We start from the raw sequence: 27,819 nt of genomic DNA, 5'->3' as shown, positions 1-27,819 counted from the left end.
CAATTAGGGAATTTCGGCAATTTAGCAATAATGCATTTCGTCGTCCGCGTCTAGGGTCGTTAAAAACGGGCCGACCCACGGACCCAAGGCTACGATCATAAATATTATGCCGCCTTTGTAACTACCCTCGCGCCGCCTCTCGGGAGTGGAAGGCAGAGAGAGGATAGAACGCCACACTACCTTGTCTAATTTCCGCCATCTTTCCTTGTACGCGTCCATAAGGCACTCCCGTATGTACTGGCAATACATATGGATGAATAAATAATAAAATATATACATCACGCTCTAAGTTCCATTTAGGAAACTTGAAATAGCAATTAAAATTGAAAATTAAACTTTACATTAAAATCAACCTTGTCAGGAATCGAACCTGAACTTCGAGTGGTTGACAAACGCGTCAACCACTACTCTGAAAGGAGTCTCTATTAATTCATTATTTTATGTAATAATTATAAGTTAATCTAGTTATTATAATCAGTTAATTAAGAATCAGTTAGTTAATAATAAGTCATGATATAATTAGTTTTGTTAACTTTTAATTATTTGTAAGTCTATAACTCGGTTACTATTAACGAGTAGTTGTGGACACCGTATGCTCCACCTAGGGAGCAGATATGGGTTTAAGATTATAGTAAGTAAGCTACGATAAGATTATTCTTAAGTTAACTAGGGTAAGGAGTAAGCGAGAGGGGTAATACGACCCTCTTGCTCTAGCAACAGTAGGGGTAGGACGCGAGCTGAAGACGCCTCACCCCAGTCGACGAAAAATCCCCGACCGCGCAGGTCGAACGCGCACGCCGTCGCGCTCGGCCCGAGCCCAAACCCGGCACTTCATCAGCTAAGTGCTCAGCCGCGAGGAGAAATCGTGTGAAGTGAAAAGTGTTCATTTCTCCAAGACACGATGTAGCCAGCACTACAAGGCCATCTTCCAGCCGCGAAGATGCCTCATCCCTCATCCTTCACATCGAGGAACGCCAGATTCCTTCCAACAGCGAAGGAACTGCTCATCTAGGACGTCCGCCGTCCACCCAGGAACACTAGATTCCTGCCCCTCCAGGAACACCAGATTCCTGCCCCTCGAAGACCGCCCAGCCTACAACCTGTGGCCGTCACGCCCAACGGGATTCCACAACCCCGGAGCCGTTCATGGCTCATAACTGTGGAACAATCTCAATCTTCGTTACGGTGTTTCGTTAAGTGAATCTGTGAACAAGACATGAGCTAGAAAAGTGAACTTTGGACTGTGTTGAGGACCTTTCGTTTAGTATAAGCTATTTTCTAAGTGTTGTAATCTAGGGTAAGTCATTTTAATAATATGTCTACGTAATCGATTAAACCAGGTACATGAAACATTCAAGTTTTAATTATCCTTCCCCCTCTTTTACCTTTATCTTGATTGTAATTGTATTCAATTCGATGCATACTTCCTCCGGGCTCAAATAAACAAAGATTAAATTCATTCAGATTAGATTTTAACAAGCGCGATATTAATATATTGTACATAGCGGGGTAACACGGTACACGAGGCTTCCTTTTCCGCGGATAATCGAGTTCCCGGAATTCGTATTCGCCGCCATGCGAGAACGATCAATGGCGATTCCCCCCCCCCATTATCTCTCCAGAACGTAGCCGTCAGGATGATTTCCCTCCGAAATTATCGATCAAACCCCTTCTCTATGTCCGAATAGCAATCCCGAATAATCAGAGTGTTGTTAACTTCACTAATTGGAGTAGGTACTAATAGTTTAAAAATAAATGTAAAAAGTAAAAACTACAAAATAACTGGAGACTGGCTAGACACTATTGATGTCAAAAGCCATAAAAGAAAAAGAAGACCTTGACAAATCTATGGTCAAATTGAGTATAGAGATTTTTTTTTTTAATTCGAATAAATCGTTATTAGTTGTTGACAGTTTCGTTCGTTTCGTTGCTACACTTTATAATATTTAGTTGCTTGTTTTAAATTGTTTTTTTTTCCTGTGATTTAAGATCGTTAAGCTTCGTTTTCATTGTAATTTTTACATTATTTGATCTAATGTTGTTTAAGTTTTAAAAGTACTCGGAACTCGGAGTAAAAGTATAATGAGGAGATCAGGTGAATTTTCCGATGCTGGGAAAGTTAATGTGCATAGGAGAGTTAGCTTACTTCGAAGATCAGAAGTTGGAAGTGTAGGGTCTGGATCTATTCTCGATGATGATACATGCGCTGATTGGAATAATAGAGGTAAAATTGTAGCAGTTAAGAGTGCCGAATGATGAACTCTTTATATGCCATTCGCAATATAATATAATTATGCGGTTGCTGATTTGATAATGAACGCCGAATGAATGTTTCTAAAATTTAAAACATAATTTTTTTTTAGAATCACAATGGTGGAAAAGACTAGATACAGAGCTACATGGAGTACCTGGTAACTTTATTTCACAGAATCGATCTAATCTGGACAATTCAGAAATATCAATTGAAGAGAGGTTAATATATACATTTTACAATATTAAGATATAGCTTCATCGCTGAAACTTTTCATTAATTATGTTTTGACTTGTAATTGTTATAGGAAACATTATTTTTTTTTATCAAATCAGTGAAATTCTAATTTCCTATTTCATAATATTCACAATATGTATTTGTTTTATGGGGTATATTCTGTATCTTCCATTATAAATTACACAAAAAGAGTTCTGTATTTAATTAATAGTTTTCCCAATGTCAAACTGGGTATTACTTTGTTTGACTGAATCCAGTTTCTTTGTTAAATTAGATTGGTTAATGTATGGTAGTTAGAGGTGGATGATTTATAAATAGGCTTAGTATGTTTTATTAAGCTGTTAGCTATTTAGCCATAGCTAACATCAGTTTTGGATTGAAAAGCAACAAAATTATTGTTAAAATTCTGAATCATTATATTTTTGCAAAATATTTGGAATTCTTTATTACAGGCATACATTAAAAATCAGCTTAGTGGAAGATGAAGAAAGTGATGAGTTTTCTACAGATTCCCTTCCCTCAATGTCCCCGAGGTTTACTAAAAAAAGAGGATTATTTAAAAATAGTAAGAAAACGGTAGAGATTAACAAAAATAGTTTATTAAAAACTCCTCCAGCCCTTTTACCCTCAGCTATAGCCAGAGATCCTTACGATGATAAAAAGATGGAGACTAAAGCTGCTAAAATGCAACAGGTTTCTTCACATTCCAATGACCAGTTTCTGGAACAAAGCAACTCAGAAATGGATTCTAATTTTGATTCTTTACATCTTCAAACCGAAATGAATGTAATGATGAATAAAAGGAAAAAGTTATTCAAAAATAAAAAGGCAGTTCATGAAGTAATCTTTTCCGATGCTGTGGACTCGTCTTGTAAAGCTATCGATATTTCTGGAACAGTGCATGAAAATCAAACCATATCACGTTCCAATAGACAAAACCTCAAGCCTTCCAAAAACTTGTTTAAAAAAAGTACAAAAATTAGAACCTCAATTTTTGGAGAAGCTTTATCAAATTTAGACTCTGATGTCCCTCAGATGGCAGAAGATGCAGACGTTTCACCTGCGAAAAATCAAGACGTAGTAAAAACTACCAATGATTCTGAAATAGCAAACGAAAACCAAACAGTACCACATCTGAATAAACAAACCGTCAAGCGTTCTAAACAGTTATTTAAAAAAAGTGCACCATTGAGAACTTCAATATTTGGAGAAGCTTTATCAAATTTAGAGTCTGATGTTCCTCAAATGGCAGAAAATTCAGATGTTTCACCCGTTAAGAGTCCGAATGTAACAAAACCTACTGATGATTCTGGAACGTTCAATGAAAAGCAAACTGTATTTCATCCGCATAAGCAAATCCTCAAACCCTCTAAAACTCTGTTTAAAACCAGTAACAAGTTCAATACTTCAGTTTTTGGCGAAGCTTTGTCAAGTTTGGAATCCAATGTTCAAGTGGCAGAATATCCGGATGTCTCGCCTGTAAAGAATCCGGATGTAGTTAGAAGATCATCGGCTGTTCTGAAAATGCGAGCTTCTGGGGAAAATGAAGTGATTTCCAGAAAAAGAATATCTGAAAGCGAAGGTCATAAATCTGTTAACCAAGAATTCTCACCCTCTAACAATGTATCCGAATCAATAAACTTTGATAAATGGAAACAACTAGCATCCTCTACTATGCTAGAAGGCGAAAGAACTCCCAAGATATCCAATAAATCTCGTTTGATTGGTTCGAAGCTAGACCTATTACATTATGATATAATGGAAGAGAAAGAAATGGACACAAATTCTCCTATGGTACCGGAAGATTTGATTATTCAAACATCTCCGCATTCTCCAAAAGAGGGAAATATATTGACAAGTGATAGAAATAATACGAACATCAATCATTCGGAATTGCACGAACCATCCAAAACACATTCCTCTCCTCAAATTAATTTACCCGAAGCAGTGAGGAATGCTAAGGTTTGTATAGTTATTAAATTACAACTAATTTATTTATTTATTGATTAGGCGTTTAATTTGTAGAACTCCATTTTAATTTATGTATTAATTGTTAAATCAAATTGTAGGTTGTATTTTTAACAATAAAATACAACCTAGTAGACTCAAAAATCTGTGTTTGATTTAACAATCAACACATAAATTTCAACCAATTTAAAGCATGGCCAAAAATAAAGAATATCTGTTCTAATTGCCCCCAGAACTGGTATTCCATGATTAACGTCAATGCCTTACTAAGCTCAAAATGTACTAATTACAATATCTCCCGTAGAGTTTAACACAGGGAAGACAAAAACAGTTTGATGTTATTTAAATAGATTAAATAATAACTTTTCAAAGATAATGTTTACAATTTTTTTCTTTCACTGAAATGCAATAAAAGGTCACTGTAATTAATGGCTTATACGACTTGTATAGATACTTAATTGTATACAAATTAGATATACAGGGTCATTGCAAAATAATGCCAACATTTAAAATAAAAAAATAATGCCAACATTCAACTGTTAATTCATAACCGGCAATCCAATGGTTTTGATCTTAAAATGTGCGGAAAAGGATAAAATAAATGTTACCTTAGTATGTTTCGATGTGTGCACTGTTTGTCGCTCTGCAGAAGCTAGTTTAGTTGATTTCTTGCCTCGTACATGCAATAATTTCAGGAATAACTGTCAAGATAGCGGCAGAAATTCGCTCCCGCGGGTATTTCACACAAATGGAAAAGTAAATCATTAGAATTCATCGATTATATCTATACAAGTCGTATAGGCCACAATTTAAATTGTAAAAGTACCATGTTTGTAAAAATAATTTATTAGTATAATGCCGGCATACATCCGTATATCACATTATAATAAAAGTAATTAATAATTTTCAATAACATTCTAATGATTTTGTTTTTTAGACTTTCCGGGATTCTTCGCAAGGAAAAGATAATCTTAATTTATTTCAAATAAATGAAGTCTGCCAACTGGAAGGGCCCATTTTACAACAGAGTGTTTCTAAGGCTAAAAGGCAATCTATTGGAACGTGGCTCAAGCTGCAAGAGAGCACAGATGTCTCCTCTCCACCACTAAGCCAGAGTGATATCGATAGACAAGTTATTGAAGAAATTATGGCTAAAAGAACAAATCCACCCGTGAGACGTTCCACTCATTTTGATATTCAAAATATAGATAACACAACATATGAAAGTGATTCATCTGACCCAAATATTCAAACTGTTGATAACATTTCTACAACACCCATAAATATTCAAACTGTTAATAACATTTCGACAGTGCCCACAGATATTCAAGCTGTTGATGATATTTTAACACCACCCATAGATATTCAAACTGTTAATAACATGTTGGCCACAAATATTCAAACTGCTATAGAAAATGTCGAGCAATCATATCTTGCCAAGGAGCCAAATGTTCTAAAGACTTCAAATGCTCTCACAGCTGATAGTAATTCTGATATAATACTTGTCATGGAATCGGAGAGCCAACACATTTCTAATGCTCTCAGTATAGTTAATAATGTTGAGGAAAAGCCAACCAAGGAAAATGTTCAAAATGATTCAACTAAAGTAATTGTGCCGGAAACAGGAATTCAAAACAATTCAACAGTTCTTATTGGTAATGTATCTAGCCAGAAACACAATCACACCACAGATCTGTCTAAAGAAACATCCAAAATAGTTTCCAGTTTAGATGCATATATTGAACACGAAAATGAACAATCACAAAATGTAATAAAGAAAAATAATAGTAATGAAAATGTTCTACAATCTACTGGTTTAGAAACTCGGAAAAACTCCTCGCTCATGGTTGATGATTTACAAAGCCAATACAATGATTTGGATTCAGAAGGAGATATTCGTATTGAATTAGTTACATCAAAATTCGAAGACGAACATAATATGACACAGCAAAATTCCGCCCAAAAGCTATATCGTAAAAGCATTCCATCAGTTCCTCAAGATATTAACATTTCTAAAAATTCACTGAGAAAAATGTCAAATCAAACACAAAATATTTCTCAGGTCCAAGTTGAAGGCACAAATGTACCAAATACTTCGACAGGTTCCATTTGCAACTCTTCAAAGGAGACATCTGCTCCTATAGATGAAGAAAGTTTGTCAATATTCAAAAAAGGTAAAAAACTACCCGAGTTAACAAACGAAAGTAATAATGTTGATGAGAGTTCTGCGCTAAGTACAATGTCTGAAGATAACAGTGGTGTTGATGTCAGTACAGAAGCTACAGAAGATTCAGAAACATCTTCTGAAATGAGCTCTGTAGACAATAAATCCATTCTACATAAAGAGAGTTTAAATTCTGGCAGCGATTCTGAGGTGTCTCATGTTAGTGCGGCAACTCCGCAGCACGTGACTTCTGTATCAAGCTATAGTTTGAATAACATGTCTACAGCAACAAAAGTCACTGATCAAAATAATGTCTTTAAAGTACCGACGCTTAATCCTCCTAAGAAACGGAAAATGAATAACGAAGAATTACAAAACCTCGCTAAACTAGTGATGCTAGCAAATGAAAAACGCGACAAGAGAGTGGTAATGTCTTGTTTTACTTAACATTTAAAGTTATAAATTCATAATTTTGTGTCCGCTTTATCCATGTTAATTATTTTCTAGGCGGAAATAATAGAAAAGCAGAATAAGAACCCCTTCCCATATCTCCTCCCGCAGCGTGTTGAAAAAGTAGTTCATAATAAGCGAAGACCGCTTGCTGTGAACAAAATTGTTTCTAAAGGTCATATCGGAAAACACTCTCCAGAGGAAAAGGTCTCGAAGAAGCCGAAACTATACATGAAAGAGCAGTGGGTCACAAAAAAATTATATAATTTTGTGGAAAAGAAATTAAAACCAAAGTAAATATAATTTTTGTGTTATTTATATAAAAACAAAATATTTTTTTTTTCCTTTCATTAAAATGAGGTAGCTTTACCTCAATGGAATACGAAATGATTCTTGTCCGCCTCCGTAGTGTAATGGTCAGCACGCTACCGTTCTGGAGGTTCCGGGTTCGATTCCCAGGGGGGGTCAAATAAATATGTTATTTTTTCACTCAATATTTATTCAATATTACCCTGGACTGGTACCCGAAGCGGAGGGCTGTTCACCTTTCCTTCGTGTGTTAACGATCAAGATAATACTGCGTTTATATAATGCAGTGCCCTATGCACCATTGGGGTGCGGATAAGGGTTTCAAAAGATTTACCTCAATGAAATACGAAGTGATTCCAAGTCCCAGTTCAGGATTTATGTTATAATGTATTCTAATGTTGATCTGATGGCTGAAGTTCAACTCCTCTGCATATATTTTAAAGGAAGATTGGTAATATTTAGCTTCTAAAGCCGGTAGTACGTATTTGAAGTTTGTGATATTTTCTAGATATGGATTGAGAAGTCTAGCAAGGTCAGAGCAGTTCATAAAAGATCTCGCTGAAATAGTGGATGTAGTGGTGAAGAGTAAGAAGGACTACCACGAATATGTTAATACTTTAAAGAAGGAAATGGCGAGATTGGAAATCATTGTTACACACTATGATTTTTGTAGATTCATTCATGATTATCTACCATTTTTCTTCAGAGTTAAGGTATGTTTACTAGTATTTATGTATATTTAATTAAATATAACGCATTTTTCTTTATAACAATATATTATAAAAAATGTTTATAACAATATATACATTGGTGGACAAAAAACCACTCACTGCAATTTATAAAATTGTCCATTTTTATTTGTATCGATATCTCAATGTAGATGAAGAATATGGGACTCTGGGCATTTACGTTCCTGTAAATGCCTAGTCTTCCATATTATTCTTCATCTATGTTGAGATATCAATAAATAACTCGACCCTGGCTAGAACACTCAAGAAGGGTGAAAAACCATTAAAAGAAGAAGAGATATCAATATTTTTTTTTCAAATAAATAACTAAGTGGATAAAACACAGAATTTTTGAGTATTTACATATAATATTTGGTTGTTTTTTTAGTCTATACCTGCTGAAGGGCGCAATGTTCCAGAGTTCAAAGGAAAAATATTTTCACCAATATTGAAGAATAAAAACAAATAAATTTTACCTTGGCTTATTACCAAATTCACAAAGATTATTAACTTATTCATTGTATGCAATTTAACATACACATGACCATGAACACACGAGAATATGAGACATATTGAGAATATGATCTTCAAATTGATAGAAAAAGGTAATAAAGTGTGTGTGTTTGTTTGGGAACCCGAGGCATGTTCTCAGCAGTCAGAAGTGAATGTGTTAACATGTTTATCCCTATATAGGTATCTCAACTTGAGATGAAAAAACTATCATTTTCATATAAAAGAAGATGGAAGTTTCGAGTATCCCGGGGCTTTGTCCCAGGAAAAGTTAGGACACTTATAGAATTGATAAATCAATAAATAAGGTGAATAATCCAGTGTCTGATACAATAAATATTATTTTTTTATCACTGTTATTAGATTCGACAAGCTTGTCTAGTAAAAATGATAAAAATTAATTTTAGTTTACTTTTGATTAATAAATTTAATTCTTTATACTAAAAATGTTTTTAATTAAATTACATGTAGTGGATAAATACATATTATCCTTCTCCCATCTCCAATACCTCGATTATATGTACAGATTAAAAAATTTATACAAAATGCAATTCTTATGATTTTAATGTCGTGTATTTTCTATTTATATATTTTTTAAATTTAAATATATCATTTAATAATATTTATTGTGCTTATAATCTATAAAGATATTTATGGAGAATTTAAAATTGCACCTTTAAATTTTTTTTTAAAAAACTTACAAGACTATATATATATATATATATATATATATATACACTAGGAATTATTGAAAAGTTTAGTAAAAGACTATAAGACTAAGGCACAATTAATTTGATGACGTTGCAGTTGTCAGGAGTCGTCATTTCTACATGAAGCTACGTATTGTTCACATTCTGAAGGCATTCGAAGTAACAAAGGAGCAGTCAAACTAGGAAGAAAAGATGGACGGAAAAGGACATTTGGTGATGCTTAACTGTAATCCTGGCCTCTTTGGAATGGATTTGTCACTGAATAAAATGAAGAATCCATTCCATAAACTTATGTACCGTATTTTACAAATGATGCATGTTTTAAGATTAAGATTTTAGATGCACTTCTTTCTTTAAAAAATTGCCTCCAAATTTGAGGTTGCATCTTAACTCGAAATTAATATAAAAATGACAAGTGTTCGATTTTTAATTTCCACCAGTCTTAAAAATAGCTATTTATTTAATGCTGTGAGAAACCTTTCTCTATCTGGCAACATTGTAGCGATGGGAATCGCACAGTAAAAAATGTAGTCCACCACACAAGCATTTGTAGTACACAAAAACTCACTACAATTGTGTAATGCAATGTTTTCCGAGGCGAACAGCCCCCCACTCCAACAAGGATTTCACAAAAGTCCCAAAATTCCTTTTTAGTCTGGCTTTGTATTCTAACAACTTTTTTGTTGTTGTTGAAAAATTACTTAATAATTAAGGTTTGTTAAGCCTGTAAAATACGTTACCCATAAAACATTGGTCATAGTAATGAGAAAAGGTTGGAAAGTTGTTTTTTCAAGAATTTCTAGAGAAATTGACCAATAATTTCAAAAAGGAATAAATAATAAGACCCTAATATGAAATATAAATAGACTGTTCAAGAAAAACAAATAGAATAATTAAATTATATTTCAGAGATTCTTCTCAAAGATTTTTCGCAAAATGTTGACAATGTATGAATTAGAGTTTGAATTCATTCTTTATTCGCTCAATCGTACGGACTTAACAAAAAATATTACTTGGAAATATATTTTTATCAAATGTGGAGGAGGTCCTCACCAAAAAGTTACATTTCCTATTGGAATTCACTATAGAATCCTTTAAATGCAAATCTGTTCTGTTTACTATATTCTATCGAAATCTTAATTAAAGTTGCGACAAAATGTGACCAATCCTGTGTTAAACCAATATGAAATCATTAAATCGCACCAAAAGGTAACAATTTTACAAGCTAGAATTTCCGATTATTTAAAATCATTTATAATGTAAATGTAACGTTTTGGTAAAGACCTCAATGAGGAAAAATGGTATAGGCTCCGAAGTATGCACTCATTCATGCATATTTTTTTCTTTGATGAAAACTTTATTTTTAGTGTATGAAAAATCAAAACAAATTTTACTAAGGGTATGGCCATATATTTTTTTTCTGCAAATAAACTAACTTGAAAACTATTTGTCTGTTACATATTTGTTTTCTTTTATGAAAATTTAAATATTATTGAATTCTAATTATGTACATATATCAACTATAGTCAATCTTTAGAGAATTATAAAGTAGGTAGTAAGAAAAAATATAAAAGCAAGGACAAATTACAGTAAATATAATAAAAGTTAAAATTCATTTTTATTATTTATAAAAAAATATACATTCTCAACAAAAATTAACATTTGCCAGCAATTCATCTCCTTCTTCATCTTCAAGGAACGAACTGACATCGAGAGTTGTCTTGCTTTCCAACTGATTGTTTTCTTGAAGAATAACACTGTTGACTTTAATGTTAGTTCCAGGAATAAAATTTGTGTTTGATGTGGTAATCATATAATTTGATATGCTATTTTCTTTGGTCTCCTAAAAGAAATTCCTCAGTTATGAAATACATAGATAAGTATGGAACGCATAGATAAGTATGCTTTTTTTGTTAGCACTAGGTAAGTATTTGGGGACTATTATGTATTGGACATTTCAGCCAAGTTCAATTTTTGCTCAAATGGAAAACTGTAACTTGGTTTCTTGTAGTGCTAGGCATCTACTGTGGCATCTTCAGTGAAATGACAACGACTGTAATAAGGTTTCAGCGCAGATGAGTGGCCATAGCTTAGAATGGACTGAGCCAACTGAAATGCCAATCCGATTTGTATTTAATATGTATCACTTTGGGATGGAAAATGAAGCGGTTAAGTTAGTCCATAATTCCATTCTGACCCCTGTGGCTGACTCAAGTGAGAATGTATGCCAGTTCAATAGACAAGATGATACAGTAAAACCCTGTTAATTTGAAAGTATTAAGATCTAATAATCATTTTTAAAATTTATTCTGGGGACTTCATAATATTTTTTAAATTATAACTTAATTCAGATTATTGTTCTAATTTAAACAGCTTTTACATAAATATATAAATTGTTCAATAAACATACTTGTTTCGAGTGGGTAGTATTCTCAAAAGTGTCTTTACTAAGTCCTACTTCATTAAGAACCTGTAAAAATGAAACAGGATTAACAAAAATATTATCTTGGTATGCTGTAATGTAATTCAGTTATGCCCAATAATTTAAGAGTAGAATCCTTTAGCCCTTATACCATATTATGTACAATATTATATTTCAATACCTAATTTAACGATTTGGAAATTCATATAAATTTGAACAACCCTTTTTGTGGAATACAATCAGCAACACTTGCCTGTAGTTTGTTTTCTAACATTGGCCACATGAAATCATCAGCCGTTCCCTTTGCCAGCAGATATCTAATTGAAACTCCTCTTTGTTGGCCAATCCTATGTGCTCGAGCTTCAGCTTGCGTTAAAATCTGAAAAGAATTGGACACAAAAGATAGTGTCACAATAAATAGTTCACCATCCCTGAATTTCATGCTTTCTCATTGTCTAAATAAAAATCAAGAAAAATTAATATGAATAAATTTCAATTATCTTCGGACAGAGTATTTAAAAAGAATTACCTAATTCTGTAGAGCAGTGTTTAGTGCACTGACTGGCATGTGTGAGATTTTGGGGTCTATGCCTAGGTTGGTTTACATAAGTGTTTTTCTGCTACATTACATTTTGGAGCGGAAAACTGATCAACTTTTTTACATTAAAAAAAAACTTATTTATTTTTCATAACCTAGAAACTCTGGCTCAGAGCCTGCGACACTTACCATGGGACCACAACCCGACTCAGACCGCGCGTCACAATCAGTTTTTACATAACTAAGAGAAATAAAATGCTTTACACATTTTGTAAATTAGTAAAAAAGTTGAAAGCTGTGTTATAGTTTTGGGGCAGGCAGACAATTTTGCAACACTGAAGTGGAATAACACGAGTATATTATTTGATTTTTGTATTTGACATCTATGGGAAATATCTCATAACTACAAAATATATTGTATTATTTACAAACATATTTATTATGTCTATTTAGTAACTTACTCCGGGATTCCAATGTAATTCTGCAAATATAACTAACTGTGCCGCAGTAAGGGTTATTCCAGCATTTGCAGCAGTTATTGATAAAACAGCACACTGACAGGAGTCGCTGAATTGAAATTTATCCACAAGAGTCTGGAAATTAAAACCAGGTAGCTTGAGTAATTATTATTATTCTTCGTAATATTTCAAATGTATGTCCAACTGAATGTTTACTATTGATACGTAGATGTGAAGAAAGTAAAGAGAAATTATATAAAACTTACACTTCTAGAATCAGATTTAGTTGATCCATCTATGCATATATAGTTAACTCGACATTCATCTAACGTGTGACTAATTGCTTCTAATACTATCCTGTGGTGTGCAAATATTATAAACTTTTCCGCTCCTCGTAGAACATCTGATACATATTTACTAAAAAAGAAAGCAGTTACATACATAACAGCTAAAATAATTTAAAAAAAGTTTCATTACTGTTAAAAAATTGTAAGAAAAATTAAATTTTGCTATTTGAAAATGAGCACTTACCAAATAGCAGGAATTTTGACTTTTGCCGTTTCACAGAAAAAAGTTAAAAGAGCTCCATGTTTTTCAACAGATTTTTTTCGTTTGTATGAATCTGCCAATTGGCTTAAACCTTGCTGAGTTTCTTGTGACATTCCTAAAAGACTCGAATCTAGTAAAACTGATTCCCTAAAAAAAAATGTTAATTATCAGTTTTTCAAAACTTTTTCACAGAATATATATCCATATCAGAAAATATTACGTACCTAGTTTTTTCTTTTAAATCTAAAACTTGATCTTTCGTTCTTCTTATCAAGAATTTTTTCATTAATATAATTTGAAGTTCAGGTAAATTAGATTGACCTGTCATATCCCAGCCATAATTTGTTTGCTTACCAGCACAATATCGTTTACCTGCAGTCAAATAGAAGACACTTATTAGATAAATTGATTTTATTCTAAGAATTTTAAATAAATAAAAAATCACATATTGACATATCATCTGTAGGGTGAAAAATCCAGTGTCAGATTAATAACGATTATAATAATAAAAAATGTCACAAGTTTTTATTCACTTACCATATTCTGTAAAGTTATTGAAAAATTTGGGGTCTATAATATTGAGTTGAGTATACAGCTCACTGGGTCTGGAAAGAGCGGGTGTTCCACTTAACAAAATAACCCGTTTCGCTTTCTTAGTTAATCTCATTACACATTCTGTAGATTGAGCTTTATACGACTTCAGGAGGTGTGATTCATCCTGTGTTTAAAATACACAATAATTAAATATACGCATATCAGATTTATTCTAATGTGAATATGCATGTTCCATACTTCAATTTAGTTCAAATTATTACATCTAACCATTTTGTTCGCATTATGCACAGAATGCCAATTATAAAATTGAAAAATTTATTTCTTTATGGAGAAATTAAAAGCTTTGAAGAACCTTCGGCTATTTAAAGAATATAAAGGGGATAGTTATCAAAGAGAAAGAAAATTAATTTTGTCTGTTTTTTAAGGCTGAGATATATTTTACAAAGAAAGAAAGAAAAACTTACTAAAATAACACATCCAAACTTTTTTTCAACAAGTATATCGTTAAATAATATAGACATTTTATAACTGATGATAATAATACGAGATTGAAAATCTAGTATGTATTGCTTTTCTTTTCCTGATGAAACTGAGATAACGGTCACCATAGGAACTGATGGCAGCAACTCGTGAATCTTACATTCCCACGTTTCTCTAAAAAATAATAATAAATAATTTCCAAATTATATTATAAAATCGTGCCGGCATTCTAACAAATGATATAAATACTCTTAAAATAATGTCATATACAAAAATCAATAAAAGAATGGGAAGGTCACCTCATCGACGATGTTGTTACAATCAAAAGTGGCCAATCTTCCTGGTAATAATGAGCAATTGCCAGAGCTTGAAATGTCTTTCCAAGTCCCATATCATCCGCTATTAAGCAACGACCTTTCTTGCTCAATCCGAAACTAAGAAGATACAATATTAGTTCATCAATGTTCTATTTAAAAAATAGAAGAATACAATGATAAGAAAAATTATATTGAAATGATTTAGCACCAAGATTAAAAAATTACAGAGACTATCAAATTTTAACTACATAAATGTACCTTTATATATCTAATTCCTTTTCTTTACCAACTTGGCCATTCTAAATTCAATAGCACATGGAAAATGTGGCCAGAAACCAACTAAAAGAACTAGGAAAATCGTGTTGGGCATCTTTAAACATTTATCATGTTATGTTTTTACTTACTTAACACCCTCTAACTGAAAGGGCAGTAACTTATTGCGCAAATTAGAGTCAATTGCAGAAATATCAATGTTTTGATTGACATCACTTCCATCATATTCTCTAACCACCTAAAAATACAAAAAAAAAGAAGTACAATGGAAATGGATCAGGAGATCGGTATACTTTAAGCTGGAAGAATTTTTATACTCAATTCAGAAATCATGAAAAATAAAAATTACTGTAATAAATACAAAAAACATGGGAACATGCTATTTGCAATAGAAACCAAAATCTAAAATGACTTTCTGTTGTTTATAAAAAGTAGTTATTTATAACAGGAAATTTTTCATAATTATAAAAGCACATTTTTTGTAAATGAAAAAAGAACAGCAATTAATTCATTTCTAGGAGTAAGTAAACATTGGCAAAGAAAATCCATGCCCAAGGATTTTTTAAGGTTCACATCAGAAATACAATTTTTTTTCTTCATAATAATGGATAGCCACTTGCAAACACAAAGGCACTCGGGTAAAAATTGTTTATTGGGTATTGCTGTTGTAATTGAATATCTTAAAATAAGAATGTTCATGCTCCTAGTCAACAACATGATGATACATATGTTGTGCGGACTTAACGCATGAGATATATATGTTAACAAATGCATAAATATGACAAGAAAAAACTTACTCTTAACACATATGGTGGTAAAGGACCTAAAACAACATGCGGGTTCAAAGGAGCAACTTTATTAAGAAGTTCTTCATAATGATCTAAAGAAAAATTCCACAGCCTTTTGTTACTATCTGAAACCAAGATACCTAATTTAATAATAATGTTTAAAAGTGAAGTTTAAAAATAGCAATTTTTATTTTATTAGTAATGCCACGCAGTCATTTAGACCGTTCTTCTTCTATTTAAAATATAAAATCTTTTCTTTAAGGCAAGGTGCTGAAATTTTGTGTCTGACCGTCAAGTTGTAATTTTGGCCAAACTTGTTTATTGATGTCAACTAACACACTACGGACGGGAAAGGTAATTCTACCTGTTTGATCATTTGATGCTTAAGGACGGGAAGGGTATTTTGACCTTTTTCGCCGGCCTCATTTCAAAGGCAGAAAAGAGGGAATTACCCAATGTTTTTTATATGAATATTATATACCAATCCTCTTTATTAAGGTTTTAACTATATGTACATAATTATCAAATCCCGTCGCCAGCGGTCCGAAGGCGTAAAAAATACCCGTCCGAAATGTGTCAATGTTGACATTATTTGTGATTGATTATGTTGATTATCTTTGCTCGAAATTGGGGTATGAAAATAATGGTTTTCTCTCACCCCACATATCTAGACATTAATTACAAGACAACAAAAAAACTTTTCAATTATGGTAGAATTTTTTATAAACATACCATAAACCTTTGAAGATATGCTTTTAAAAACAGTTATAAGTTGTTCACTAAAATCAGAAGGCTTGACCTCAAATCTGTTGTCTGATATTAGATAAATTGTTCCCGATACGACCTTAGTGTTAATTGGCACAGTATGCGTTTTAAGACTTTTTGATGTTTTGTCGGCGATTTTATAAGGTCCATATCTTTGGTTCGTAAAGTTGAAATGAGATGTATTCGATTTTATATGCTGCGAAGAAACGCTTGTACTGGCATATGAAGGACTATAGCCTTTTAAATTCGTTCGGGAGCGCTTCTTTTCCAGGGCAGCAAGACGTTTGTGTTCTATATCTTCCTTCGAACAAGACATTTTGTATTGTTTTAAAATCAAATCATTTCTTAACTTAATCTTAAACAAACTAATTCAAAGCGCTCTTTTAGCAGTTCATATAATGAAAACATTAAGACTAGTTTATCGAGTATTCTTTCACGCCACAGATTTCATATCGCACAGTAATTTGAATATACTCTGACATTTGGTACACTTCAAGGAACTAATTTGTATTTTACACTTCTAGTTTCTGACGGCACGGGATTGACGTTAAATTTTGGATTTTGACAATATCACAGACTAATTCAAAGATAAACTATGGTTTTAAAACTACGGCCCGCGGGCCAAATCCAGCCCGTCAGTGTCGTCAATCAGGCCTGCGACAAGTAATGGCTAATTGTTGTGTTAAGTGAGATGAAAACACAGACTGATAGTTCAGTTTTATTTACTTCCCAGGCACAGCTTGATGACGTAACGTCACCAGAGATGACAAAAAGACTAGGATCACTACCCAGCTATCTGCAGTTGGTAAACCACAATGGCGAGGGGCTGAACAAGCTGCTCTTCGGCGTGACCATCGCTCAAGAATGCGTCCTACCAAACATCTTGGTGCTACTTCAGCCCAAGAAGACTGGGAAGAAGGGCTAATAATATGTCAGCTCCTTTTTTCATCCCCTCAGACTTACGAGTAGCTCACTTGACGCTCCAAGACCGATTGACGAGGTTTTTTTTATATTATCATATCATTATCATATCATTATCTAAATCTATATAAGTGACCTTAGGTAGTGTTTTATGAAAATGGTGCTTTATAAATAATTAAAAATTATTATTGTTATTTTGAAAAATGTTTAAAAAACTACACTTAAAAAACAAAAACTTTTTTTCACATCAGACTGTTTCGCTTCCTTCGCCTTCTCTAGGCGGCTGACTTGCGGTCACGCCAATAGCCTTTTTATATTCCAATTACTGCCATCTAAAATTGAATGTAAATATGCCCTCGTAGTAATTGAACTAGTGAATTTAGCAAGCATATGCTCGCATAAGGCCCGTACTCAGCGACTGTATAGTCTAGAAATTATGTATAGAAAAACAGCAGGAAAATTAAATCGGTTTTGCCACTTGGAACTTACTGGAGTGTGATCAGTATGGTCCCAAGGTTGGAATGTTTAGAGACCCCTGTTTTAGATTATTTTATGTTGGGTTCGGTCTATGGTCAATGAAATGTCAAATATCCAACTTCAAATGTCAAAAAATAATGAATAATTCGGCTAGTCCGCGGCTGTAATCAATTGTAACTTATTTTACCGAGTAATATTAACAAGCCGTAAATTCATAATATTAAATATTAATTGATCTTTTATTTAAGCTTTCTCGTATACCTAAGTAGCATAATAATGAGTCTCTTAAGAAACATTTTATTTATGTTATTTTTCATATGTGAGTATATTTTTATATGATTTCAAGTTATTTGTCATGTTCGGAGCATAAAATGAGTTTACGAATTTATGTTTTTTAGGGATTAGGCCATCTTTTCTCCAACAAATAATTGAAGCTGAAAATCTGCCAATATCTAATGATATCATAGCAGAATCTGAATTTGAATTAAAACAAATACCAACGATGCAAAGTCACGACGTGACATTTGAGAATACAAATAATTCTACAGGTTTCGATGCCAACATAAAAATGGCAAACGAAACAAAAAAAATTGTCAATTGTAAATTAACACTTGCCAATGCGACTGCCGAGGAACGTTTATCAAGTTCTGTCGAAATAGTCAACAGTTCGAGAATGATGGAACTTTTAGTATCGGACAATGAAATCACGAGTAAGGAAACGGAAGCAAATTGTACTGTCGCTTTATTCTACTCGAGATTATGCGCATTTAGCGCTTTGGCGGCGCCACACTTCAACGCCTTCGCTAGATCATTTCCAGATATAAAAATGGTCGCACTGGATGCCCTCAAGTACCACGGAGTAAATACCCAGTACGGAATAGTGGGAGTCCCGACTCTTATCTTGTTTCACAATGGAAGGCCTATAGCTAAGTTCAATGGGACAGAATACACAGTTCATGCCTTTGTTAAATTTGTCAAAATATACACGGGAATCCGAGAGGATGCCATAGTGGTTCACTCTCAAGATTTCCAAGGTCCGGTTTCCAGTGTACCGGATAAAGAGCTAGATTATTTCCTGGTGCTGTCATGGACCTTCATAATAGTATGCTGCTTATATTATATCGGTAAATCTTCATGGTGGAGATTACTTATAGAAATGATACAAAATAACTGGAGGGAATCGACCGGCCAACATGAGCATGTAGAATAATCTATTCCTCGTCCGTTTCCTTTCCCGTATACCGTAATGTCCTTCCCCCTTTCCGATGTGAAGTGATGGACCGATGTTTCATCCGTGGTTACGAATCATCACCAAAACTTGGCTTTATTACTGCGAAACATTGCCAAACACTTGATTGAAACATCCTCCTGGAAAAAACTTTTAAAAAATACCAAAAATAAAAATGGTGAATAGCAATGTTTGAGTTTTATTTTATAAAGTTTATAAAATGTCCCACAAAGTATTAGTAAAAAACATTAAAAAATAACATATGTTATTTGATCAGTCTAAAAACTTATGACAGAATATATTTTTTAAAAAAGTTATGAATATAGATTGTGTGATAAAATAATATGTATACATAAAAATCATTAACTGTTTTTTTTTCTACCTATCTAAAAAACAGGAACAAAAAATACCCACTCGAACACTTCTTACCTATCTTAGTTATCATCACCCAGGTTTTGCTATCGTAGAGTGCTATTGTAATAAATTTCCCCCTTTTTTTAGAAAAGTGATTTTTTCTTATTAAATACCTGTTTATCGTTACCTTTCTGGTTTTTATTTCACGTGCATCTGGTGTTCTTTGTGATTGTGTTTCGTAGATACTTTTACATACTCAATGTGTTTATTTTTATTATTGTGGGTTTATCATCTTAATCATTTTATGGATATATGCAGAAGACATATTTTTAAATTATTTAATTTCAAAGAGATTTGTACACAATAATCACACAAGCATGCGACCCTGAACCTTAATTAATAATCACTACTATTTCTCAGCGTGTTTTAAGGAAGGAATAATATAAAAATTCTCTTGTGGAGTACAGTGTGAGTAGGGGTCAGAAGAAAAATACTTAATTGGAATAGATGGAAATGTAATTAATGTTAAATTTTCATTGTATAATGTTTTCGAGAAATTCAGAAATTTCATGTTTTCTGAAAATGAGTATTTATTTTACGATTTAACCACTTAACAGTCGAATTTTGGCGAGAAAATTCATTGTTGCAGGAAATCATCACCAAACAACTCGAAACAAGACTACCCGAACACTGCTCGGGTTAGTCAATAAAAACAAATACATTAGCTTGGGCAAATCAATACCACCAAGTTGGAATATGATTCGACTCATCAATGCAACACAAACTCCTTGCCCGAGTCACGCTCGGGATAAACTGGCAACTGGTTAAAATGGTTTTACACCCAGCAGTCTACGTTGCCAGACCTACATAGGTTCTAAGATATAAGAGAAAAATGTAACATGTATTCCTCTTAATTTACAAACTCATATTCACACACATTTTGAGTAAGTGCCAGGGTGCTAGATTCAGCAATGACGGTCCAGACTTTAGGCTACTGATAAAAAGGTTGATAGGTCACTATATCAGTCATGTTAATAAAGGAATATAACACTATAGCTCAGTCTTATTTTTGAAGTATGCAGAAGATGTTTCTTATTGTAAATAAGAAATGAAGGAAGAAATAACAAACATGTATGTACAGATTATTTCAAAATCAGATTACAATCCTTGATTTCAAAATCTTACAAGATTTTAAAAAAGTAATTTTTAATTAGTAGTGATTTATTTTAATGTCTCATGATTCAATTAATGATGTTTTTTTTCATTGTCACTTTTTTACCAATACACAAAGCAATATATTTTTACTATTCCACATACTTTTTAATTGCTGATGTTAATGAAAGGCTTATTCTCACCTAAAATTTTAGATTTTATAGGTTTTATGCAAATAGGTATTTATCAAGGTAGATTTCCCTTTCCATAACAGTTTGTCTGTATTGAGATGCCTTAATACTCCCTTGGAGTATAAAGTGATCACTAAGGATGTTAAATACCAGGTCATATGCCTTGAGAATGCCCAGACTTGCATTTACTCTTTGCATAAAAAAGTATGTTTTGTCCCATTGGAGACTTCTGATATAACTCCCTCAGGGGAATCTAGTATTTGAGAATAACAAATTTGAACATTGTAGGTTATCCAAAATTTTATATGTAGTTTATGTACATTGACTTATTTTGAAACCATTTTTAAAGATAGTCAAAATAATATCAGTTTATGATAGAATATAAACTTTGGGTAAGCTCATTTTTTTGTAAATTGGCACCTTAACAACCGCATGTAACTGTGTGAGATATGCGCCTGTAACCGCATGCATCAGCAATTTTGTCCAAAAATTCATCTGTAATAAACATAGAGGCAAAATCGTCTACAATTTCAGAGTTTTCTGGAAATTTTTTAACTTCTGGAGTTCCACAAAAGCTCTAATTGTTTCGTGGAGTGTCGGTGTCTGACCAGTCTATATTATCAATATCCCTGACAGAATCATCATCGGAATCACTCAAAACCATTCACGTAACCCGAGGACCTCTTATAGCTTCTCTAATTATTTCAGAACTCTCTCAATATCACTAGGAACTTCTGAATTTTTTTTTAAACAAATTCCATCAGACCATAAAAAATATCACAGACACTTAAGATAAGATTTGAAAAAGGCTGAATCCAGGTAAAATTTCAGTCATATAATTTTAGAAATGAGATACAAACGTTAATGAAATCAACTCGTAGCTATGACACAAACCTTTTCAAGTAGCGTGAATTTATTTTCAAATGAACAAATGTCTTGATGTCAGAGAGTTCGACTACTTATAAACCCACAAAAACACAGGACCGGTCCTTAGCAGTTAGTTCAAATTACCGCGCAAACGGGTCATTAAGGTGTTAATGTTGGAATGGAAAATAAAATTATATTAATTTTTGTATGTAAATAGTTTAATTTTATATTTTAATACTGTTGTACAGCAATATATGTAGAAAACAAGCTCATGGATTGTGCTTAATAATAATTTAATTATTGAGTAAATTATTTGGCTCTATTTTTGGCAGCAATGAATGTGTTTTTCATAAGCATTGCCACTGTCATGGGACCCACTCCTCCGGGAACCGGGGTTATAGCACCGGCAACTTTAGATACTTCTGAAAGCATAAACAGTGATATTTAGGAACAAGAAACTGCAATAGTATTTACCTAGATAAAAGCTCTAAATACACAGAAGTTAGCAACTTATAAAGGTGTTAACAGAATCAATAGTTGAAATGTGCTCGTGGATAAAATAATAAACTCAATAAACTAAAATAAAGGGCACTGTATATAATTACCTTCGAAGTCTACGTCTCCCACAAATCTTTTTGCACCCGTGTCAGGGTGAGTTACTTTTGTCAAACCCACATCAATAATAGTAGCACCTGGTTTAACCATGTCAGCTTTAATTAAACCAGGTATACCTAAAAAAATGGTTAGGTATAAGAAGAAGAAAGGTAATAAGTCTTGAATAGACTTAAAAGATTCAACTGACTCTCATTGCTTTAGATAGTGGAAAAACTTTAAAATACTGATTAAATCTGATAGATGCAGGTTATCAAGATATTACAAATTAGCTAAAGTCAAACAAAATTCAAACGAGCTGCCATAACATTAAGTTCCCAAAAAAAGTTTTAAATCTTAAATTAGAATATTTGACAAATATTACTGTAGAATTTGATAAGCAAATTCACTCACATACACACACACTCACACGCACACACATACACATATGCAGTTTTATCTTGATCGTTATTTACATGAAGGCAAGGTGATCACTCTGGCGCTTCAGGGATCACCGGTCCAGGGTAATATTAAATTAATAATACAGTATAAAATCACTCATATTTATTTTCACCCCCCTCCTTTGGGAATCGAACCCGGGACCTCCAGCGCGGTAGCTAAACATGCTAACCATTACACCACGGAAGTCGACTATATTTAAATATAAACTTTCAATACATATTGCATGTATTAATCCGTATCTGCTCAGTATCAAGTAGTAAATTAGATAGTATATTTGTACCTGTTGCTGTAACAATAATGTCTGCATTACGACAATGCATGGTTAGCTGATCTCGAGGAGTGTAGCGATGGCAAATAGTGACTGTAGCATCCATTCCTAAACCAGACTCATGTCTTCCATCAGCATGGAGCAACATGGCGACTGGCAAACCTATATTTTTGGATCGGCTTACAACAACAGCATTTCGCCCAAAGGTTTCAATGTTGTTCCTAGAAATCATAATTTCCAATATTTTAAAGAGCATTGATTTAATTTAATTGTAACACACATCACAATGTCAGTAATACATTCTTAACCTGTTAATCGGGCGGGACGCATAAATACGTCCAACGCAAGTGATATCGGGTACGGGAAGGACATGAATACGTCCATGATATATTTGTTTATTATATTATATATATATATATGGACGTACATTTATCGAACAACAAAGGTATTAGTCATCCATAAATGTCTCGACATGAATTTAAGACACGGAGTGATCAGTATTCGCGCCCGTTACAAGTTGCGCAATTGGACAGTGGACCGCCCGGTTAGCAGGTTAAAAAGAGGTTATCAATCAAATAATGGCAACTGCAACAGTCAGTTATACTATTACTATAATCACTCTTTTTCCCATTTGCACTCATTGATAAGCAATACAAAATAAAAAGCGTACAAAAGAATAAAAGGAGAAGAAAAAGAAAACCTTTTGATGATCTCGATCACACCCGCTGGAGTGCACGGTATTAGGGTAGTCATATCCAAACACAGTTTTCCAACATTCGTAATATGAAAACCATCAACATCTTTTTCGGGTACCACAGCATTGCATGCAGTCCTTTCGTCAATAGATTCAGGTAAAGGCAACTGTACAAGAATTCCGTCTACAGTGTCATCATTGTTAAGCTCATTTACTTTTTTAATCAAATCTTCCTGAGAAATACTTGCATCAATGTTGAGTGTTTTGCTAATAATTCCTAGAAACATTACAGCGTATCACAAATTATTATCAATTTGTTAAATGCGTATCTCAAATAACATATTCACCAAAAAAAAAACCTATTTGGAATCCAAATAACGTTTACATCAACAAAATGTAAAAAGAAAACAATAAAAATGCACTTGCTAATGAACTCCACTGCATATGATAACAATTATAACAAATTAATTTTTACTGTCAACTACAAGTACGTAAGAAATAAGTCATTTAAAAAAATATATATTTAAGGACTGCATAAAATTAAATAAATTCCCATTATTTATTATTTATTTAGTATCAGTCGACTAATTTTTTTAATTAGATTTATTGAGTTGGTGTCAAATGTATACAATGTGTGCAAGGAATTGATTTTCTGATGAATGTTGACAAAACTAAAGTCATTGTTTTTGAACGAGATGATGTGAGATGAGATGAGATTTGGATGTAAAATGATTACACAGGTAGATGATTGCGTATACATATATGTTGTCTAGGGATGAAAAGATTGATAATGAAGTAGAAAGGAGAGTGAATGCTATGAACAGAGTGAATGCTGGGAACAGAGTGAATGGTGCACTGAATTCAGTTACAGCAAATAAAAACCTTTCGGCGAAAGCTAATCTGGCAGTGCAGAATGGAGTCCTGGTTCCAACCCTAATATATGAAAGTGAAGCATGGAGTTGGCAAAAGAAGGATGAAAGCAGAATAAATGCAGTCGCATAGCGTTCTCTCAGATTAATTTGCGACAAACGATATATGATAGATGTTCGAATGGTAAAATAAGGAAAGAATGCAAGGTTAAGATATAAGCATTATAAATAAAATTAAGAAAGGTGTGTTGAGATTTTTTGGGCTTGTGAATCGAACAAGTGAAGAAAGAATTGTAAAACAAATATGGTTGGTGATAGAAACAAAGGAAGACCGATGAAAGCTTGCCATGATCAAGTATTTCAAATAGTTAAAGGTGGTTAGGTCAGGAGTCAGAATAATCAACGGGTATGTATGAGGAGATGGATGAATGTAGAAGAAGCAAAGATTGTTTGCAAAGATAGATTGGTGTGACTTTCTTTCTCTCTGCCTACCCCTGTGGAGTAGCAGTATGTTGGTTAATTAGTTAGTTTAGATATTTATTTGAAAAAATGTATAAACCTAAGAATGTAAATTTTAATTTATATTTAAATATCATTATAAGCACTTATAATATAAGATATGGATATTATATTGTAAGATAAAAATGTTTTTTACTGAAGAATTCTTAAGTAAACTACAATTAAAATTCACTTGCCTTATAATTTTATAATTTCTCAGTTATTCAGTATATGTGTATTGGAATGATTTGTTTATTTAAATAAAAAATAAATAGGACCTTATCCTACCAACAAATTGAGCGGCTTCCATCTTCTTTTGTACATAAATGGCACTTGCAGGATCATCTCCAACCAAAACACAGGTTAACTGTGGCCTCTTGTGGCCATTGGAGACCCAAATATCAATTTCATTTTTTAATTCAGTCTTCAACTGTGTAGCAAGTTTAGTTCCATCTAATATTTTTGCCATAATTCTAAAAATGTAATAGAAGTAATTGTATATGTATAAAGAACCAAAAATTGGTATATAATCAAGAACTATTTGAATTTGTATTTTATCAACAATATCAAAAAAGTTACTAAAGTGAAATAAATTTGTATGGCCTGTTTTTGTGTGTTTTTGAAGGTAGACAAATTTTAAATGGTAGCAGCTTTTTAAAGCCATCAGAATCACATGAAGTTTGGTGTACTAAAGCTGGGCTTCCAGATTTCTGAAATATTCAACTGGAACACCGAAATGCCCCCACCGTACAGTACAGTGAAATAAATGACAGTAATTATCCTAAATAATCCTTCACAGTTAATCATTTTTAGAATTTTTTGTCATCTAGAATAAAATTTAATTAACGAAACCATCTGGGACTCCAGGATCGTCAGAAAACCGGAACGTCTGGCAAGCCTAACTAAAGCTAGAAAAAAATCTGATTCATTATTTTATTTTACGGATAACAGTTTACGGATAAGTTATATTTGACATATAAAGTTAATTATAATAACACCAACATTTAACAAATAAAATAAATTATTATAACACCATATAAAAACATATAAAGTAAATTATACTTGTACAAAAATGTAGGAATAAATATAATGCAAGTTAAGAAAAGAAAACTTGATTAGTTATTAATTTGGCAGTCTATCACTAAGCGTCAAAGAAATTATAAAAAGCAAAAATTTTGTATCACAACCACACCTTGGTTAAATATAAACTCTTGTTTACCTTGCATTTAATTTGGTACATCTGTCAGAAAAATTCCTCGACAACATACATGATAAAGTCTTAGGATTAATAATATATTTTAATGGAATCATATTTGATTTCTTTTTACCACAGTCGACGATTATATATTATTTTTTAAATTATTATACAAATTAGTGTAATGAATTTAATTAAGAAGGTAAATTTAAATTTGATTCATAGCATTCGGAGTAACAATTTTGAAAGTTACAAAACATATGTTTAGACCTGATTGATTGATTTAGTTAAACTAATTCATCATGAAAAGGATAATGTAAAGTTTGGACAATATTATAGTTAGTTATTGTCAATGTACATACCCTTGAATTTACAGTAACTTAACGAATTAAAACCACAATAGAAAAGTAATACAGTCGACTTTTAAAGGTAAACGAAAAAAATAATGAAAGGTTTGTTATGGATTAATTGTCATAAACGAATGAAAACCTTTTCAATCCAAATATGCATATGAATTTAAATTTACTGAAGTTTGACACATTCGCGAGTTGACAGTTCAAATATTAGTAAGAATAACCGGATATATTAATAAATTAATGATTCGATTATATTGTTACGAATGAATGATTCCTTGATTCGTAACAATATAGTTATTATTATTAAAGTTGATAAACATTAAAGAGAATTCCTTATTTATTATTAATGGTTTTGTACTGAATTATTGATCACATCTTTCTTACTATTATTATTTTAATACTTACCCTTCTCTATATCATGCAGTTATGAATTATTTCTCCTAGTTTTAGATGGTTACAAATCAACAAATAAAAGCATTTTTAGATACAACCAGGGAGTTTTTTTCTCACAGACCGACAGTTTAGTAGTGTATATAGTTTAACTCTTAATTAAACTAAAAATATGGGGACATTTTTTCATTCTTATTTTGAAAGTTTATTTTTAAATCACATGGTTTGTTAAACGCATCGGCAGCACTTATAAGATTTTAAATGTTAGATTAGAATAAATCGCGATGTATGGGAAATAAAATGATTTTTTCGAAGGATTCTTTTAATGTAATCGCTTCTCACCTACTTTATAACCGAGTATTTGTTAGATTGTTACGAACATCACTAAAAAATCCACGTGTGCGCGTTATATCTACAAATTTATCTGTAGAATTCCTGGGGAGCGCTACTGTCGCGCTAATTTTTTTTACCATTTAGAGAAAATACAAAACGGAATTTCATTTTGTTGTTCCGACGAAAACCGTTCCACAGATAAGTTTGTGGAAGTGTACCCATGGCGCAGCAATAGCGCCCTGACGCTTTAACGGAAAATATTTGTATTATAATTGGGACTTTATTTGAATCGTTTTATTTTTCATCATTCATAGAAATACTAATTACATTCAGTTGAATGCATATTTGTTTACCAACTAAAAATATTTTATCCCGCATAATACAATTCATAAAAGTTTTGAAAATAATTATTAAAAACATTTTATTAAAATAACATCTTCCAAAATAGAAAACAATTTTAAAATTGTTGGTAAATATAAATATAATAAGAGTATTTAGGAA

The 27,819-nt window shown here is 32.4% G+C and overlaps 4 protein-coding genes across 6 annotated transcripts; 2 read left to right on the top strand and 2 right to left on the bottom strand.

Annotated features, from left to right (window-relative positions):
* The first annotated feature begins 1,835 nt into the window (after positions 1-1,835).
* On the top strand, positions 1,836-9,092 carry LOC148300093 (uncharacterized). The gene is made up of 7 exons (XM_088275287.1): positions 1,836-2,224; positions 2,364-2,472; positions 2,941-4,450; positions 5,394-7,046; positions 7,128-7,363; positions 7,888-8,092; positions 8,496-9,092. Exons 1-7 carry the CDS (start codon positions 2,083-2,085, stop codon positions 8,574-8,576), a joined length of 3,936 nt encoding a protein of 1,311 aa, XP_088131413.1. The 5' UTR covers positions 1,836-2,082; the 3' UTR covers positions 8,577-9,092.
* A 1,836-nt stretch (positions 9,093-10,928) lies between these two features.
* Positions 10,929-17,181, bottom strand: LOC148300092 (SWI/SNF-related matrix-associated actin-dependent regulator of chromatin subfamily A-like protein 1). Its single transcript, XM_088275274.1, has 13 exons — positions 16,440-17,181; positions 15,717-15,832; positions 15,051-15,157; positions 14,629-14,763; positions 14,314-14,503; positions 13,832-14,012; positions 13,519-13,666; positions 13,277-13,441; positions 13,012-13,162; positions 12,749-12,880; positions 12,003-12,128; positions 11,738-11,797; positions 10,929-11,170 (listed from the first exon to the last, which is right to left on the bottom strand). The coding sequence occupies exons 1-13, from the start codon at positions 16,786-16,788 to the stop codon at positions 10,973-10,975; spliced, it is 2,058 nt and encodes a 685-aa protein (XP_088131400.1). The 5' UTR covers positions 16,789-17,181; the 3' UTR covers positions 10,929-10,972.
* Positions 17,182-18,004: 823 nt separating this feature from the next.
* On the top strand, positions 18,005-19,133 carry LOC148300091 (uncharacterized). Its single transcript, XM_088275275.1, has 2 exons — positions 18,005-18,189; positions 18,269-19,133. The coding sequence occupies exons 1-2, from the start codon at positions 18,147-18,149 to the stop codon at positions 19,078-19,080; spliced, it is 855 nt and encodes a 284-aa protein (XP_088131401.1). The 5' UTR covers positions 18,005-18,146; the 3' UTR covers positions 19,081-19,133.
* Positions 19,134-21,862: 2,729 nt separating this feature from the next.
* On the bottom strand, positions 21,863-26,807 carry LOC148300090 (bifunctional methylenetetrahydrofolate dehydrogenase/cyclohydrolase, mitochondrial-like). Of its 3 annotated transcripts, none has more exons than XM_088275265.1 (6): positions 26,602-26,807; positions 25,333-25,517; positions 23,684-23,954; positions 22,996-23,204; positions 22,268-22,393; positions 21,863-22,084 (listed from the first exon to the last, which is right to left on the bottom strand). In XM_088275265.1, exons 2-6 carry the CDS (start codon positions 25,511-25,513, stop codon positions 21,972-21,974), a joined length of 900 nt encoding a protein of 299 aa, XP_088131391.1. In that variant the 5' UTR covers positions 25,514-25,517; positions 26,602-26,807; the 3' UTR covers positions 21,863-21,971. The 3 variants fall into 3 exon arrangements, with proteins under 3 accessions (XP_088131391.1, XP_088131388.1, XP_088131387.1); XM_088275262.1 differs by having other exon boundaries at positions 26,264-26,797; XM_088275261.1 differs by lacking the exon at positions 26,602-26,807 and having other exon boundaries at positions 25,333-25,799.
* Positions 26,808-27,819: the final 1,012 nt, after the last annotated feature.

Source organism: Brachycentrus maculatus, unplaced genomic scaffold, assembly GCF_059751285.1.
Source record: "Brachycentrus maculatus isolate JH-2025_06_01 unplaced genomic scaffold, ASM5975128v1 h1tg000837l, whole genome shotgun sequence".
Taxonomy (NCBI): Eukaryota; Metazoa; Arthropoda; class Insecta; order Trichoptera; family Brachycentridae; genus Brachycentrus; species Brachycentrus maculatus.
The sequence above is the reverse complement of the archived record's forward strand: the minus strand, read 5'-3'. Positions and strand labels throughout refer to the sequence as shown.